Below are 15726 nucleotides of genomic sequence, written 5' to 3' on the forward strand. Positions count from 1 at the left end.
GGTCCTCCTCTGACTGCCGAGTCGGCCTCTGTCCTTCCCCAGCCTCCTCCACAACCTCCGGAGCCACACTTCCACTCCCTGTCGGCTGTTCCTCCTCTCCCTCAGAGTCAGTCTCCACCAGGGGCGTGATAGGATCTTAGAACCCATGTCCCAAGTCCAATGTGAGCTATCCAAGCTCGACAGAAACTTCTTCTTCCAGTTCTCATTCAATCTGATGAAAGAAAATTTCCACTGGGATTAGATTAGATTAGATTAAATCAGATTGGATTACAGTAAGGACTCCCGACTCGAGCAGGAGGTTGGACTATAGGATCTCCAAGGCCCCTTCCAGCCCTATGATCCTAGGGCGTGTGTCTTTTTCAAAAAAGCAAGACAAGTTTGGAGGAAGCCTCCTAGGCAAGACATCCTTGCTTTTATTTAGTGCTTCTAGCAAGTGTTCTAATTTTTATTGCAAACACCTGCTACTTGGCTTCCCACCCTTCAGTTTAAATCCTGAAGACAGAAGGTATCTAGAACTTTCTCCAGAAATCACTACTCCCTAGGAATTTATTCATTTATTGTATTTATTACTCAAATTTAAGTAGCTACTGCTATGACCCCCAAGGCGAATCTAGGAACTGCGCTGCAAACAGGTAAAACCCCATATAAAAACCATAGATATTTTTAAAAAAACACAAACCAAGGAAGCTTGGGGAGCAGAGGTATAACGTGCACTGTTCTAGGAACACACATAGCTGCCTGCTCTATTGTATTCTGTACCAGCTGAGGCTTCCAGATACTCTTCAAGGGCAACCCTTCTGAAGAGTGCATTGCAGTAATCAATCTGAAGGCGACTAGGGTATGAGTGAGCCTGTGAGCTGGGTCTAGCAATTCAGGAATCCGTTGCTTGAGGAACTGTAAGAGAATCTTTTCCCTTGACATGAAAGCAGGGTTGCAATATTTGAGGGATTGTCACAAAGAAGAGGGGGTCAAGCTATTCTCCAAAAGACCTGAAGGCAGGAGGAGAAACAACAGATGGAAACTAATCAAGGAGAGATCCAACCTAGAACTAAGGAGGAATTTCCTGACAGTGAGAATAATAAACCAGTGGAACAACTTGCCTTCAGAAGTTGTGGGAGGTTTTAAGAAGAGATTGGACAACCGTTTTTCTGAAATGTTATAAGGTTTCCTGCCCGAGCGGGGGGTTGGACTAGAAGACCTCCAAGGGTCCCTTCCAACTCTGTTGTTCTGTTTCCCAGCCGTGGGCATTTCCAGGTGGATGGACTTAGGGTTTCCTGCCTAACTAGAGGGTTGGACTAGAACAGGGGTCTCCAACCTTGGCAACTTTAAGACTTGTGGACTTCAACTCCCATAGTTCATCAGCCAGCTCAACCTTGGCAACTTTAAGACTTGTGGACTTCAACTCCCATAGTTCATCAGCCAGCTCAACATTGACAACTTTAAGACTTGTGGACTTCAACTCCCAGAGTTCCTCAGCCAGCTCAACCTTGGCAACTTTAAAACTTGTGGACTTCAACTCCCATAGTTCATCAGCCAGCTCAACATTGACAACTTTAAGACTTGTGGACTTCAACTCCCAGAGTTCCTCAGCCAGCTTTGCTGGCTGAGGAACTCTGGGAGTTGAAGTCCACAAGTCTTATAGTTGCTAAGGTTGGAGACCCCTGGACTAGAAGACCTCCAAGGTCCCTTCCAGCTCTATTCTGATTGATTGATTGACTTCAACTCCCAGAATTCTCATCAATAATCACACTGGCTGTCAACTTCTGGGAGTTGAAGTTCACCCTCCAGAAAATTCCCAAGGTGGAGAAACCATGACCCAGGGCTTCCAGATGTGCTGGAATGAGAGAACAAGCCCCAGACAATGTCTATGCAAAGCCATCCATCTTGCAAATGTCCTTTTTTGTCTCCTTCACAGCTGACATGAGGGACGATTTTGTCAAGGAGATCCGGAACTTGAAAAGCTTGAAACACACAAGGCTCATCAAACTACTGGCGGTCTGTTCTGTGGGGGAGCCAGTTTACATCGTCACAGAGTTGATGCGGAAGGGCAACCTCCATAGTTACCTCAACAGTGAGTATTACCGCTTTTGGACCCAATCTTCGTATGGTTTTTTTTTTTTGGACCCAATCTTCGTATGGTTGACCAGCCCAAGGTGAAAATTGGTGGGCACGACAAATGACTAAAACCCAGGATAGGCTGCAACACAGCCTGCAGAAATCTAGCATTCTTCAGACATCTGGATTACGGGCAGTCCTCGACTTATGACAATTGAGCCCCAAATTCGGTCACTAAATGAATAACTGTAAGTCACACAACATGGTAGAGGTTCTATCTTATGGCTGTGGCTACCCGCTGGATCTGTATGACTCCGCCTCATGGGTGCCATTCCCACACACACACACAACACACACACACACGTACAAGTAGTCCTCACCTACAACTAAGTTGTGCCCAAAACAATGGTGGGATTCAATTTTTTTTTACTATCGGTTCTGTGGGCGTGGCTTGGTGGGCGTGGCAGGGGAAGGAGACTGTAAAATCTCTAGTCAGAGGTGATATTTGCCGGTTCTCTGGACTACTCAAAATTTCCGCTACGGGTTCTCCAGAACTGGTCAGAACCTGCTGAATCCCACCTCTGGCCCAAACATTCTATTGTTAAGCAAGACAGTGGTTAAATGAGTTTTGCTCCCTGTTATGACCTCTCTTGCCAACAGTTGTTAAGTGGATCACTGCAGCTGTTATGTTATGAACCCAGTGCTTAAGTGAATCTGGCTTCCCCATTGACTTGGCCGGTCAGAAGGCTGCAAAAGGGGATCACATGACCCCAGGACACTGCAATGGTTATAAGTATGAGTTAGTTGCCAAGCGTCTGAATTTTGATCGCATGACCATGGGGATGCTGCAATGGTGCTATGTGTGAAAAACGGTCATAAGTCACTTTTTTCAGTGCCGTTGTAACTGCAGTCACTAAGTAGAATGGTTGTAAGCCAAGATCTACTTGTATTAGTCTTCTGTTTTCACACACACACACGGGGGGGCAGACAGAGACAGACAGACAGAGAGACAGACTGAGTCAAGAGCCTTCCATGGTTTGCTAAAGGCTAACCCTACCAGCTGGGAACCACCCAAAAACTGGTTCCTCCTCAAACTTAATTTTATAAATTCCCCTGGGAAAATTGCTATTACTTCCCCAAATTTCCTCTCCACCGGGCAGTTGGGCAGCTTCCTTGGCTTCGGATGCCATCTGAGGCACCTCCAGTTTCAGCCAAAGGTGACGAATTTCCCAATGCCATTTCGCCATCCCCAACCTGCCACCCCCTTTTCTAGGGAAGATTCTTCTCGGCTGAGAAATCTCTTGTCCAAGAGAAGCCAGTTTGGCTCCTTCCCATGAGAAGTTTCCTGCGTTGAAGGACCTGACCTTCTTTCCAGATCTGGTTTGTTACCTAAGATGGGGCAACTCCCTAGGAGAACGAGTCTGGAGCCAACGTTCTCTGTTTCCAAGAGCCTAAATGCTTTTGCCTGCTAATGAGTTTCTTTCTTGCGTCATCCCAGAGCAAAATAGCTTTGCACGGTGCATTGTGTTTACAAAGTGTAGCCTCTTCCTTCTAAGACAGAGGTCAGCAACCTTAAACACTCAAAGAGCCACAAAGATCCTAACGGAAGCCCCCCCTCCCCCATTAAATTCTGGAGCCAGCCAGACTCTGTGGCAGTTCCCCCACCATAGAGTCTCCTCCTAGCACGGCGTCCTTTTTCCTCTAACTCAGTGATCCCCAACCTTTTTTAATGCCGCGGCCCGGTACCGGCATCAGCTGGGCGCCGCGACCGGTACCGGCATCAGCTGGGCGCCGCCATCTTTTTGATGAAAAGGGCTTCCGGTGACCTCACCGGAAGCACTTTTTGTCAAAAAGATGGCGGCGCAGCGCTCAGTGAGCTTTTCCGGGTAGAAATGGCTTTCTGCCGGAAAAGCTCACGAGCGCTGGTGCCGCCATCTTTTGATGAAAAAGTGCTTCCGGTGAGCTTTCTACCCGGAAAAGCTCACCAGAAGCACTTTTTCATCAAAAAGATGGCGGCGCCCAGCAAGCCAGCGGCCCGGTAGGACTTGTTCCGCGGACCGGGACCGGTCTGCGGACCGGTGGTTGGGGACCCCTGCTCTAACTGTCCTAACCAAAAGCCCTATCAATTGTAGAGCCGACCGGCAACAGGGAGCCGCAGCAGAGGAATGAAAGAGCCACATGAGGCTCCAGAGCCACAGATGGCCGACTCCTGTTCTAAGACGCTCCATGGACAGAGATGGAACCGTCAAACTGGTTTTCTGCTGAGGGTTAGAAGTGTGAATTCCCGCTTTGAGGGACTCCAGGCCCTTGTGGGATGTGTCAGTCAAACCCAGATGTTATTTCTCTAAGAATTACGATTAGATTGAATCAGGAAAGAAAAAAATCCACCCTACTGCTACAATGGGTGGAGAGAAGCTTAGAAGATGGCAGTTAACGTTTTGCTTCAAAATTAAGCTGCTTAATCCAGAAAGTGAGACTTGTGGGTTTAAGTTTGCTTCAGGTAATATTTTGTGGGGAAATTACATAGAAAGGATTGGATTGTGCTTAAGCAAGGGTGCTACAGAATTCCCCTAATGTTAGTATTGTAAAAGGACCTCAGCAGATGCTGTTTTTCATCTCCTTTGACTAACTTCTGACACAACACTGCCCTCTCTTGCCAAAAAAACATAGTCACTGACATGAACACAACTGAGCTCAAAATTTCTATTGTTAAGTGAGTTTTACGAATGTTCTTGCAGCGGTTTTTAAGTGAATCACTGCTGTTAAGCCTGGATTCCCCAACGGGTGTTAAGGAAAACAAACTAAACAGAATGTGCAGCGAAGTCAGATAGGAAGACAGGTAAATGTGTGAGATAAGTTTTCTAGTTAACACGCAGTAAAAATACAGATACGCTTGTGCTATCAAAATTATAATTTATTCCATTTAAGAATTATAGCATAGTCATGTAAACAGTCCAGTAGTCATATATCAATTTCAGTCAAGTCTTGTCAGGGATACTCTATTTGCAAAGTCCGTGTTGAATAGCCAATGTCAGTACACTTACAATAAATCAGTCCAATCTTCTCTCCGTTGAGAAATATCAACACACTTCTTCACTCCCCGTTATAGCAAGAACGCAGTCTTCAATAAGCCAGCCAGTAATTAGGGATCAGTAAGCCAGAGAGTGCCTTGCTGCTTATATAGTACTTTTACAGCTGCACCCTTAATTACATTCCTTTAGCTTAAAGTCACATACACTTTATCTGACAAACCATGATTCATCATTTTATTATCTTTACCCAAAACAGTTAGGGTAAAACAATGTTATCCCTAACAACTGCCGTTGTTAATAAGCTAGTAAACCTGGTTGTTAAGCGAATCTGGCTTCTCCGTTGACTTTGTCTGTCAGAAGGTCACAAAAGATGATCACAAGATCCCAGGACACCGCAAACCATGCTAAATATGAGCCAGTTGCCAAGTGTTTGAATTTTGAAACACACGGGGAGGCTGCCCTGGTGATAAGTTTTGAAAAACAGTCACATGTCTCCTTTTCAGTGCCGTTGTAACTTCCAACGGTCACTAAAATGAATGGTTATAAAGCAAGGATTACCTGTAAATAAAAGTGAGTTTTTAGCAAAGGGTCAAAGGTTAATAGCAATAGCACTTAGACTTATATACCACTTTATAGCACTCTCTGAGAGGTTTACAATGTCAGCCTCTTGCCCCCCAACAATCTGGGTCCTCATTTTACCCACCTCGGAAGGGTGGAAGGCTGAGTCAACCTTGAGTCAGTCAGGATCGAACTCCAGACTGTGGGCAGAGTTAGAGTTAGCCTGCAATACTGCATGGGATGGGACGGAAAATAGAATCAAATCAAACAGGAATAGAGTAGAATACAGGAATAGAATAGAATAGAATAGAATAGAATAGAATAGAATAGAATAGAATAGAATAGAATAGAACAGAACAGAACAGCACAGCACAGCACAGCACAGCATAGAATAGAATAGAATAGAATAGAATAGAATAGAACAGAACAGAATAGAAAATATGGAATAAAATAGAATAGAATAAGGAATAGAATAGAATAGAATAGAATAGAATAGAATAGAATAGAATAGAATAGAATAGAACAGAACAGAAAATATGAAATAGAATAGAATAGAATAGAATAGAATAGAATAGAATAGAATAGAACAGAACAGAATAGAAAATATGAAATAGAATAGAATAGAATAGAATAGAATAGAATAGAATAGAATAGAATAGAATAGGAGCACTTAGATTTATATACTGCTTTATAACATTTTGCAGACCTCTGTAAGTGGTTTACAGAGTCAGCCTATTGCCCCCAACAATCTCGGTCCTCATTTTACCTGCCTTGGAAGAATGGAAGGCCGATTCAACCTTGAGCCTGGTGAGATTTGAACTCCTGGCAATGGGCAGTAAGTTAGCCTGCAACCCTGCCTTCTAACCCTGGCGCCTTGTTGATTTTTCAGGTGCTGCAGGAAAGGAATTGACCACACACCACTTGCTCAGCATCTCTTGCCAGGTGGCTGATGGGATGACCTACTTGGAGGAACAACATATCATCCATCGAGACCTTGCGGCGAGGAACATCCTAGTGGGAGATGACCTTGCTTGCAAAATAGCTGACTTCGGCCTTGCCAGGCTCCTCAAGGTGCATCCAAGGAGGCTTTGACAACCCCCCCACTCCACACACACTCCGTAATTTAGCTGTTCCCAATCAAAGCAGAGCTGGAAGGGACCTTGGAGGTCTTCTAGTCCAACCCCTGTTCAAACAGGAGACCCCCATCATTTCAGACAACCTCTTCTACACGTTAATTGTCTCGTTGTTAGGAAGTTTCTTCTTAATTCCAGATTGCTTCTCTCCTCGAGTAGCTTGACTCCCTCTTCTTTGAGGCAGCCCCTGAAATAATGGAAGACTGCTATCATGTCACCCCTAGTCCGTTTCTCCAGACTAGCCATACCCAGATCCTCCAACTTCTTCATATGTTTTAATCTCCAGGCCTTTAATCGTCTTAGTGGCTCTTCTCTGCACTTTTTCCAAAAAGCAGAACAGAGCCCAGACATTTACAGTTCTTTTGTTGACTCCAAAAATATAAACGTCCGAATGAGCCCTCTTAAAAGCCGACGTACCAGCCATCCTCTTAGCATACCTGGGGTTACTTTCACAGCTAACTTCCCACAAGCAAAATCAATGGGGAAAGCTTGATAACAACCACAAGATTCACTTAACAACTGTGGTGATGTGCTGAAGCGTCATGGCAAAAAGGTGGTAAAATCTGGCATGACTCCCTTAATAACCATCCTGGTTAGCAATGGAAGTTCTGGCCCCAGTGATAGTTATTGAGTTGAGGGTTACCTGTACGCCGACCTATCTGGAACAAATATAAAACAAACAAGCAAAATATAAAAAGGAAGGAAGGAAGGAAGGAAGGAAGGAAGGAAGGAAGGAAGGAAGGAAGGAAGGAAGGAAGGAAGGAAAAAGAAAGAAGGAATGAAGGAAAGAGAAAGGAAGAAAGAAAGAAAGAAAGAAAGAAGAAAGAAGGAAGGAAGGAAGGAAGGAAGGAAGGAAGGAAGGAGAAGAGAGAGAAGGAAGGAAGGGGAAAGAGAGAAGAAGAAAGGGAAGAAGAGGAAGGAAGGAAGGAAGGAGGGAAAGGAAGGAAAGAGAAAGAGAAAGGGAAAGAGAAAGAGAAGAGAAAGGAAGAAGAAGAAAGGAAAGGAAGGAAGGAAGGAAGGAAGGAAGGGAAGGAGGAAGGAAGAAGGAAAGAAAAAGGAGAAAGAAAAAGAAAGGAAGGAAGGAAGGAAGAAGGAGGAAGGAAGGAAGGAAGGAAGGAAGGAAGGAGGAAGGAAGGAAGAGAAAGAAGGAAGGGAAGGAAGGAAGGAAGGAAGGAAGGAAGGAAGGAAAGAAAAGAAGGAAGGAAGGGGAGGGGAGGAAGGAAAGAAAGAAAAGGAAGGAAAAGAAAGAAAGAAAGAAAAAAAGAAAGAAGAAGAAAAGAGGAAATGAGTGTAGATCCAACTCTTAACTTCTTCAGGGTTAGGTGCTCAACTCTCAGACAAAACCCATAAATGGCTTTTGATATCCTCCAGATGTGTTCAGGGAGTTTCTCTGCTAGCACATCTGGAGGGTACCAAAGATGACAAAGCCGTCCTACAAAGGTGGAACTGAACAGCTACACATGAGGGATGGTTGCAGGAACTGGGTATGGCTGGTCTAATGAAGAGAAGGACTAGGGATAGCAGTCGTCCAATCTTTGAGAGGCTGTCACAAAGAAGAGGGGGACAACCTATTCTTGAAAGCATCTGAGGCCAAGACGTGGAGTAATAGATGGAAATTTATGAAGGAGAATTGATCAAACCTGGAACAAAGAAGAAATTCCCTGATAGTGAAAACATTTAATCCATGGAACAGCTTGCCTCCAGAAATTGTGGGTGCTTCATCACTGGAGGTTTTCAAGAGATTGGACAGCCACTTATCTGGAATGGATAAGATCTCCTCCTTGAGCAGGGGGTCAGACTAGAAGACCTCCAAGGTCCCTTCCAACTCTATTATTCTGTATTCCGTTCTGAACAAGCCAGTTTTAGCTCCTCTTCCTTGAATCTCCGGGTGAAAGCATCTCCTTTGCCTTTGGCTGATCACCTGTTCTTGCCTTTCCTTCAGGATGACATCTACTCCACCACCGGCAGCGCCATGATCCCGGTTAAGTGGACGGCACCGGAAGCTGCCATTTACCAGACGTACTCCCCCAAATCGGACGCTTGGTCCTACGGAATCCTACTCTATGAGGTTTTTAGCTACGGACAGTGCCCCTATGATGGTACGATTTCATTTCAGTGGATGCCCTACGGCAGTGATCCCCAACCTTTTTACGCCGCGGCCCGGTACCAGCATCAGCTGGGCGCTGCCATCTTTTTGATGAAAAGTGCTTCTGGTGACCTCACCGGAAGCACTTTTCATCAAAAAAAGATGGCGGGCGCCACTTCTGGGTGAGCTTTTCCGGGTAGAAATGGCTTTCTACCCGGAAAAGCTCACCGGAAGCACTTTTTCATCAAAAAGATGGCGGCGCCCAGCAAGCCAGCGGCCCGGTAGGAGTTGTTCCGCGGACTGGTACCGGTCCGCGGACCGGTGGTTGGGGACCCCTGCCCTACGGAGAGGATCATGACAAGGGAAAGCTCTTGGGAGGGAAGAAGGAGTCTCTCTCTCTCTCTCTCTCTTTTGTTCTGTCCTTGGTTTCCCCAAAAAGCATTAAGCAAACTCTGAGTCCCGGCAAAACCTTTTTGTTATTAAATGAATGTGAATGTATTGCCTTCCCATTCAGCCAACGGCTTGGTAAACAGTCTTGCAAAGGTATAATTATTAGCTCAGATCGTATCTATCTTGGAAAGTCGCCTGGTAAATATTTCCACATGTAAATATTTCCACATGGGCTGGGCACAGAATCTCTAGGCTACACAGACAAATCTTCACGAGGCTGGAACGAACAAATTGTTTCCTCCTCTTTGCCTTCTCTTAATCCTGATGGCCGTTCATCTTCCACCTGTGGCCTTGCTCCCATGTCGACCCCGAGTACTTAATTGTTCTTTCCTTTTGGGGAACCTGTTCCAGAAGCTCCCCCGCCTCACTGCTGTCCGAGCCCGAAAGCAGCTGATGACTGCCAGCCTACCCTGGCCCCATCTCTGCCTCTGATGCAGAGCCCTCGTCTGAGCCTTCCTCAGCCTCCAGGACTGGCCTGGGTTCCTCCCCCACCTCCTTGCTGTCTGACTCTGCTGCCAGCTCCGTCAGTCACCGGCGGGCCACAACATCTCTCTCTCTCTCTCTCTATCACACACACACACACATTGTAATGTGCCCAATCATACTGGAGATATGTTACTTCTCCACCCCAACTCCATCTCCTGGGCCAGGCCTGACCATCCTTTCTTTTCTTAGAATGTCCAAGCAGATACTTCCAATTTCAGAATCTCTAACAAGGAGGGTTTGGGGTAAAGTCAACACTCCAGCTAGAAGTGAGAAATTGGAGCCTTGCAGTCCCTTTTGAGAGGTTTGGGGTGTGGGAAATCATCCAGAACGGTTTGGTCACCCTGACATTGTCAAGGAACCCCATCTCGGTGTAAGGAGAGTCCTCCCTTACCTGTCCCACCTCGCTGTCCCTTGTGAACCTGACCGTTTCTCTCCTCTGTCTTCTTCTAGGGATGACCAATCAGGAGACCATCCAGCAGATCACTCGGGGCTACCGTCTTCCTCGCCCCAACAGTTGCTCCCCTGAGGTCTATAGCATCATGCTGGAATGCTGGAAGGCCCATCCCGAAGATCGGCCAACTTTTCTCAACTTGAGGGATGCACTCTTTTCGATTTACAAATGGGCACGTCACTCCTTCTCCTGAAAGTGGGGCTGGGGGAGGCACCTCCCACGCCTTCTGCAACAACCATCAGCCCTTTGGTAGAAGTCTTGCAGGCCTTCCAGGTTCTCCGAGTCTCTTGAGCCTGCAGGAACATTTGTGCCTTTGAAGGTGGACCTACGTGAGCTCTTCAACCTCAGCAGGTGGAGTTATGGGTTCTACTGGTCCGAAAAATAGTTCGCGGTAAGAGATACCGTACAGCCAAGAGCTCCTCGTGGACAGAAACAGAAATGCGGCATTTCCTTCCCTGTGCAAGTTATGGAGTCTTCTTGCTGTAGGCCCCAAATGGCTTCCTTTTAGTCAATAAACGTGTACAAATGTAGCCACCTGATTTCTTACATTCTGGGTGTTCCTGGTGCATCGATTGGGAGCAATTTGTTCTGTCAAAAATGGCCTGAAGAAAAACGGAACCCCACCCCATGAGACAAAAAAAGAAAGAAGTCCGTGTGGAAAGAGAGAGACGTAGCTTTATTGTGTTTGTCTCTGTGGGTGAGGATGGAAGGGGACAAACTCGCCACAGGCCAATTTGCAGCGGCCGACTCGCCACGGACAACTCGCTGTGGGACAATTGAGCAGTTCCATTTCATTATTTTAAAATCATTTAAAAATATTTTGAATTTAGGTCATTTCACAATTCATTCTGTTCTCTCTTTTTGCTCTCCTTCCTTCAAAGATTCTGCAGGTAGTCCTCAACATATGACCACAATAGAGCCCAACATTTCTGTGGTTAAGTGAGAATTTGTTATGTGAGTTTTGTCCCATTTTACCATCTTTCTCGCCACAATTGTTAAGTAAACTACTTATTAAGTTAGTAATCTGGTTGTTAAGTGAATCTGGCTTCTCCGTTGACTTTGCTTGTCCGAAGGTTGCAAAAAAAGGGATCATGTGACTCTGGGGTGCTGCAACGGTCATAAGTACGAGCCAGTTGCCATGTCAGGTTTCCAAGTGATGAAATCCATTTAGAAAGAAAAGAGCAAAGTCCATCTTCCAAGACAATTTCTTTTATTTAGGAAAGCATCAAATTGGCAAAGTCCGTGGTAATTCCGGATCTGACACAACCCGGAATTACCCCACAATATTAAAAGTTAGAAACAACCCCCAAAAGTCACATTCTCCAATAGAAGTAATTCAACCTTGCTTGATGTCATAAATCTCCACCTCAAGCGGCCTAATTACCAACAGCTCGGTTTCCCACGGGAAGAAGAACTACCTAGCCAAAACAACTCTCCCTATCTCCACTCCTCTCCCCTTAGGAATGTGGCAAGCCCGAAACCCTTCCCCCCCGCCCATGACTGCCACAGAGAAAGTAAGAAAAAGAATATATACTAAGCCTAACTAAAATGGCTACATAGGTCAATTTCGGGCTTGACATGCCAAGCGTCTGAATTGTGACCACGTGACTATGGGGATACTGCAAAGGTCATAACTGTGAAAAACAGTCATAAGTTACTTTTTTCAGTGCCATGGTAACTTTGAACAGTCACTAAATGAACTGTTGTAAGTCGAGGACTACCTGTATTCCACTATTTCTTTGATATTAGTGTAATTCTTATACTGCAGCGAGTTGTCCTGCAGTCAGCTGGGTGCAGCAAATTGTCATAGAGCCCACCTGTATGAGGGGAAGAGAAGGAGGGAGGGAGGGAGGGAGAGGGAGGGACAGACCCTATTCTACTTTCTCTCCCCTTCCTTTTTTTCCCTACCCCTTTCCAATACATTTTGGCTAAAAGGACAGGTACTCCTCGATTTTACGACTGTAATGGAACCTGTCGTAATAGTCGTTTCATGATGTGTTCTGCGGTGGGCGTTGAGCAAACTGATGCTTCATTATGGGTGCTGTCTTGCTGGAAAACCAGAAGCACGTGCCAGTTTTCGGCAAAACTGTCATAAACCCGGGCCATGCGAGCGTGGGGTGCTGCAAATGGCAGCCAATGTTGATCGTGTTGCCATGTGCCCAAAAGTGCACCCACATGACGTGTGTGTGTGTGTGGGTGTGTGTGACTGTTGGAACTTTGGACCTGAGTCGTAAGTCCCCTTTTTCAGGTAGGTTGTAACTTTGAACAGTCACTAACCAACCGGTCATAAGTTGAGGACAACCTCGAATGAGCTTTGACCCATGAATTTTAGGTTACATTCAATTAATTTCCTTCCTGCTGTTCCCTCTCTCCCTCCTTCCTCCCTCTTTCCCTTCCTTCTCCTCTCCTCCCTCCCTCTGTCCCTCCATCCTACCTTTGTTCCTTCCTTCTCCTTCCCTCCTTTTCTCTCCTTCCTTCCTTTCTTCCTTCCTTCCTTCCTTCCTTCCCCTCTCTCCTTCTTCTCCCACCTCCTCTCCTCTCCTTCCTCTCCCCTTACTTTCCTTTCCCCTCCTCCTCTTCTCTTCCTCCCTCCCTCCTTTCCTTAATTTGTATGCTACCTACAAAGTAGACTAGTCTAATAGCTCAAAGAAGCAAAGCAACGTGTCTTACCATTGCTTTCCTTACTGAAGTCTCTGTGGAGTCAAGCACCGTTTCTCTAAACTTTGTGGCCAGGTCTACATCCCTTTCTTGTAATAGAACAGAAGTGATTTCGCACTGTATTTTTGTGAGATTTTAGTTCGCAGCCTGCAGATCTGAAGTGACTTTTCATCCAAGCAATACTAAGATCAGGTCTTCCTTATTTTTTTTTTTTCAGAGCAGCCAAAATGTTTTCAAATTTTAATGATCTCCTAATAACATTTGTTCAAGGTTATATTCCATGTTTAACAGCTCTTATCCTGCTTCAAAGGATCCCTGTGAATATTGATAATATTGAATGTGATAACAGATAACGATAAGGAGATCAAGCTAATTTTTTGCTATTATAACCTCTTGGACTAAAGCAGAACATAAATCATAAATGACAAACTTCAGACAATTAACCCAAACAACTGAGAGAAAGAAAGACGGTATTAAAGCTTATTTCTCCATAGAATATTATTAACCTGTCCTGAATTTGCATCAACGGAAAAGCAGAATCTTTGGGAAAGTCACAGCTTTCTACCATAGAGTTTTTGCTGTTCCTAGAGAAAAACGAACACATTTTAAATGTTCCCTCTTCAATCAGCTCGTTCTCAACCCAACTTTCTGAATTCAGCGCTTTGCACATATGTCGGGACTACATTTCCCAAAATTCCCTAGCCAAAAGTAAACTGCTCGGATTCCTGGGAGTTGCAGTTCCGATATATCAGGAAGATACCAAGTGCGAAAAGCTGTGGGAGATATCAAGTTATACATTATTAGAGAGTGCCTTTATTTATTAAAAATAAATAAATGCGACAACAATGAAAGATCATTTGTACCTGCACTGAATCGTATTCTCCGGATTGGTTGAAATTCGGCAAATTATTGGCGAAAGTGTGAGCAAAAACTAACTCCGGATCCCCAGTCGCGCTCGAGTTACGAGCGCCCGCATGCAGTCGGGGCGGAACCTACAGCGGACCCGAGAAGCCTCATTTCCCTTCGGCCGCACCCATGATGCATTGCGCAGCAAGAAGACGCAATTTTGCCGTCGTTTCTGCAATTTGTAAAAATTTATTTTCCATTTCAGCTTCGCCTTTGTTCATTTTCGTAATGATACACATGCTCCCAATGTAACTTATTTGCCCATCGGGAGGGTCACCATGATGTAATGAATAGGCATCGTTGCAGGGATCGCTCTCTCGAAACACGATTGAGTATACTCTGGTTTCTCTTCAGATCGTATAAATCTTTCGCCTTTTACTAAAGATTTCCGTGGAGAGGAACATTTATGAGTTTTGTATTAATTTTTTGAGGCCCTGCTTCGGCTGGGCTACCTTTATCTGGTTCTAAAAATAGAGAATTTAAGTCTGTGGTGTGTAACTGTTTGGGTTGTTAATCTAGAGTTGAGGGAGAGTGTAGCGTGTTGTTTGAATGCAGGACGGGTTTTCCACGGAGGAGAGTTATTGTCATAGCTTTCTTAAATAGCGTGCAATAATGCAGGTTTAAAACTTGTGCACTTCAACTCCCAGAATTATTCCTCCGGTCATGTTAGCTCAGGAATGCTGGGAGTTGAAGTCCACAAGTTTTAAAGCCGCCAAGATTGAAGACCCTTGTTCTGTCTATCACAAGAGAATGGGTTAAGTGAGCCTATCCTAGTGACGCTTATGTGGGACCTAGAGTTGTGTAAGCCAGGGGTCTCCAACCTTAGCAACTTTAAGACTTGTGGACTTCAACTCCCAGAATTCCTCAGCCAGCTTTTGGCTGGGGAATTCTGGGAGTTGAAGTCCTCCAGGCTTAAAGTTGTCAGGGTTGGAGACCCCTGGTGTAAGCCTTGGAGGACGCTAGTGATTCCCCACCTTTGCTGCCCAAGATGTGTCAGGCTGTGGTTGAGGAGGGACACAACTCTGAAGCATTTTTATCTAAAAAAAGTATGTGGGTTCAGGTAGGAATGACTAAAGCAGAGGGGTCTTTAAACTTGACAGCTTTAAGATTTGTGGACTTCAACTCCCAGAATTCCTCCTCCAGTCATGTTAGCTCAGGGATTCTGGGAGTTGAAGTCCACAAGTCTTAAACTGGCCAAGTTTGAAGAGCCCTGCAACAACGCTTCGATGTGCGTTTCTCCTGTGTTACGGCAGCGCTGCAGTGACTTTTCTTTGCTGTGTGTAGTATGGATGGCAGGACAAGATGTTAGTTAGACCCAGAATTCCTCTCCAGAGTAGGCCTATGTTGCAAGGATGCCAGACCACCACCTCAGAGGTGGTACATTCAGCAGGTTACGGCAAATACCACCTCCGACTGGAGATTTTACAGTATCCTTCCCCTGCCACGCCACGCAAGCCACGCCCACAGAACTGGTTAGTAAAATAGCCTTCTGGGTTCAGTTCCAAGTGGGGAAGAAAAAGACTGGAAACATGGTGACTGTTTGGAAAGAATGGTTTAATGGTGGACAGGCTCACATGCCCTGGATGAAGAAAGAAGGAAAAGGGCTGAGATGCTGAGAGACCCTTAGTTTTATAACTTCTGTTGGGCCTCCATCTTCGTGTTTCCTGTTCCTGTGTAAGAAATGTATCCCATTGGCTGTCAGACTCCCAGGGGCGGGAGGTTTTAGCTAACTTTGTAGACTTTGGACCACATGGCTTCACCTAAGTGTTGGCTGATACAATCTTCCCAGGCCAGGTGGTGAGGGGTAGAGGCCTTTATTATGTAGAATACTCTGGCCTTGTCCTTAATGGCCCATTAGTAAAGGGGGGGGAGGGGGGGGCTGAGTTTCTGCCTCTCTGAATTTCTACTTTA

At 45.4% G+C, this 15726-nt stretch overlaps 1 protein-coding gene and 1 non-coding gene across 2 annotated transcripts in view; both read left to right on the forward strand.

The window, feature by feature from the left end:
• The window catches only part of SRMS (src-related kinase lacking C-terminal regulatory tyrosine and N-terminal myristylation sites), a 45624-nt gene extending 33039 nt beyond the window's left edge, over positions 1-12585 (forward strand). Inside the window, exons 5-8 of the mRNA XM_087959161.1 lie at positions 1916-2071; positions 6535-6716; positions 8721-8877; positions 10251-12585. Of these exons, the coding sequence (XP_087815287.1) occupies positions 1916-2071; positions 6535-6716; positions 8721-8877; positions 10251-10444 (689 nt within the window). The 3' untranslated portion in view covers positions 10445-12585. The remainder of the gene's footprint in view (positions 1-1915; positions 2072-6534; positions 6717-8720; positions 8878-10250) is intronic.
• A 1564-nt stretch (positions 12586-14149) lies between these two features.
• LOC113426126 (U5 spliceosomal RNA) lies at positions 14150-14265 on the forward strand. Its single transcript, XR_003372655.1, has one exon. It is a non-coding gene; the product is annotated as a U5 spliceosomal RNA (small nuclear RNA).
• The last annotated feature ends 1461 nt before the right edge of the window (positions 14266-15726 follow it).

The sequence above is a fragment of the Notechis scutatus genome, chromosome 3, assembly GCF_049901735.1.
Source record: "Notechis scutatus isolate UNSWTSFEM ecotype Mainland chromosome 3, rNotScu1.2, whole genome shotgun sequence".
NCBI lineage: Eukaryota > Metazoa > Chordata > Lepidosauria > Squamata > Elapidae > Notechis > Notechis scutatus.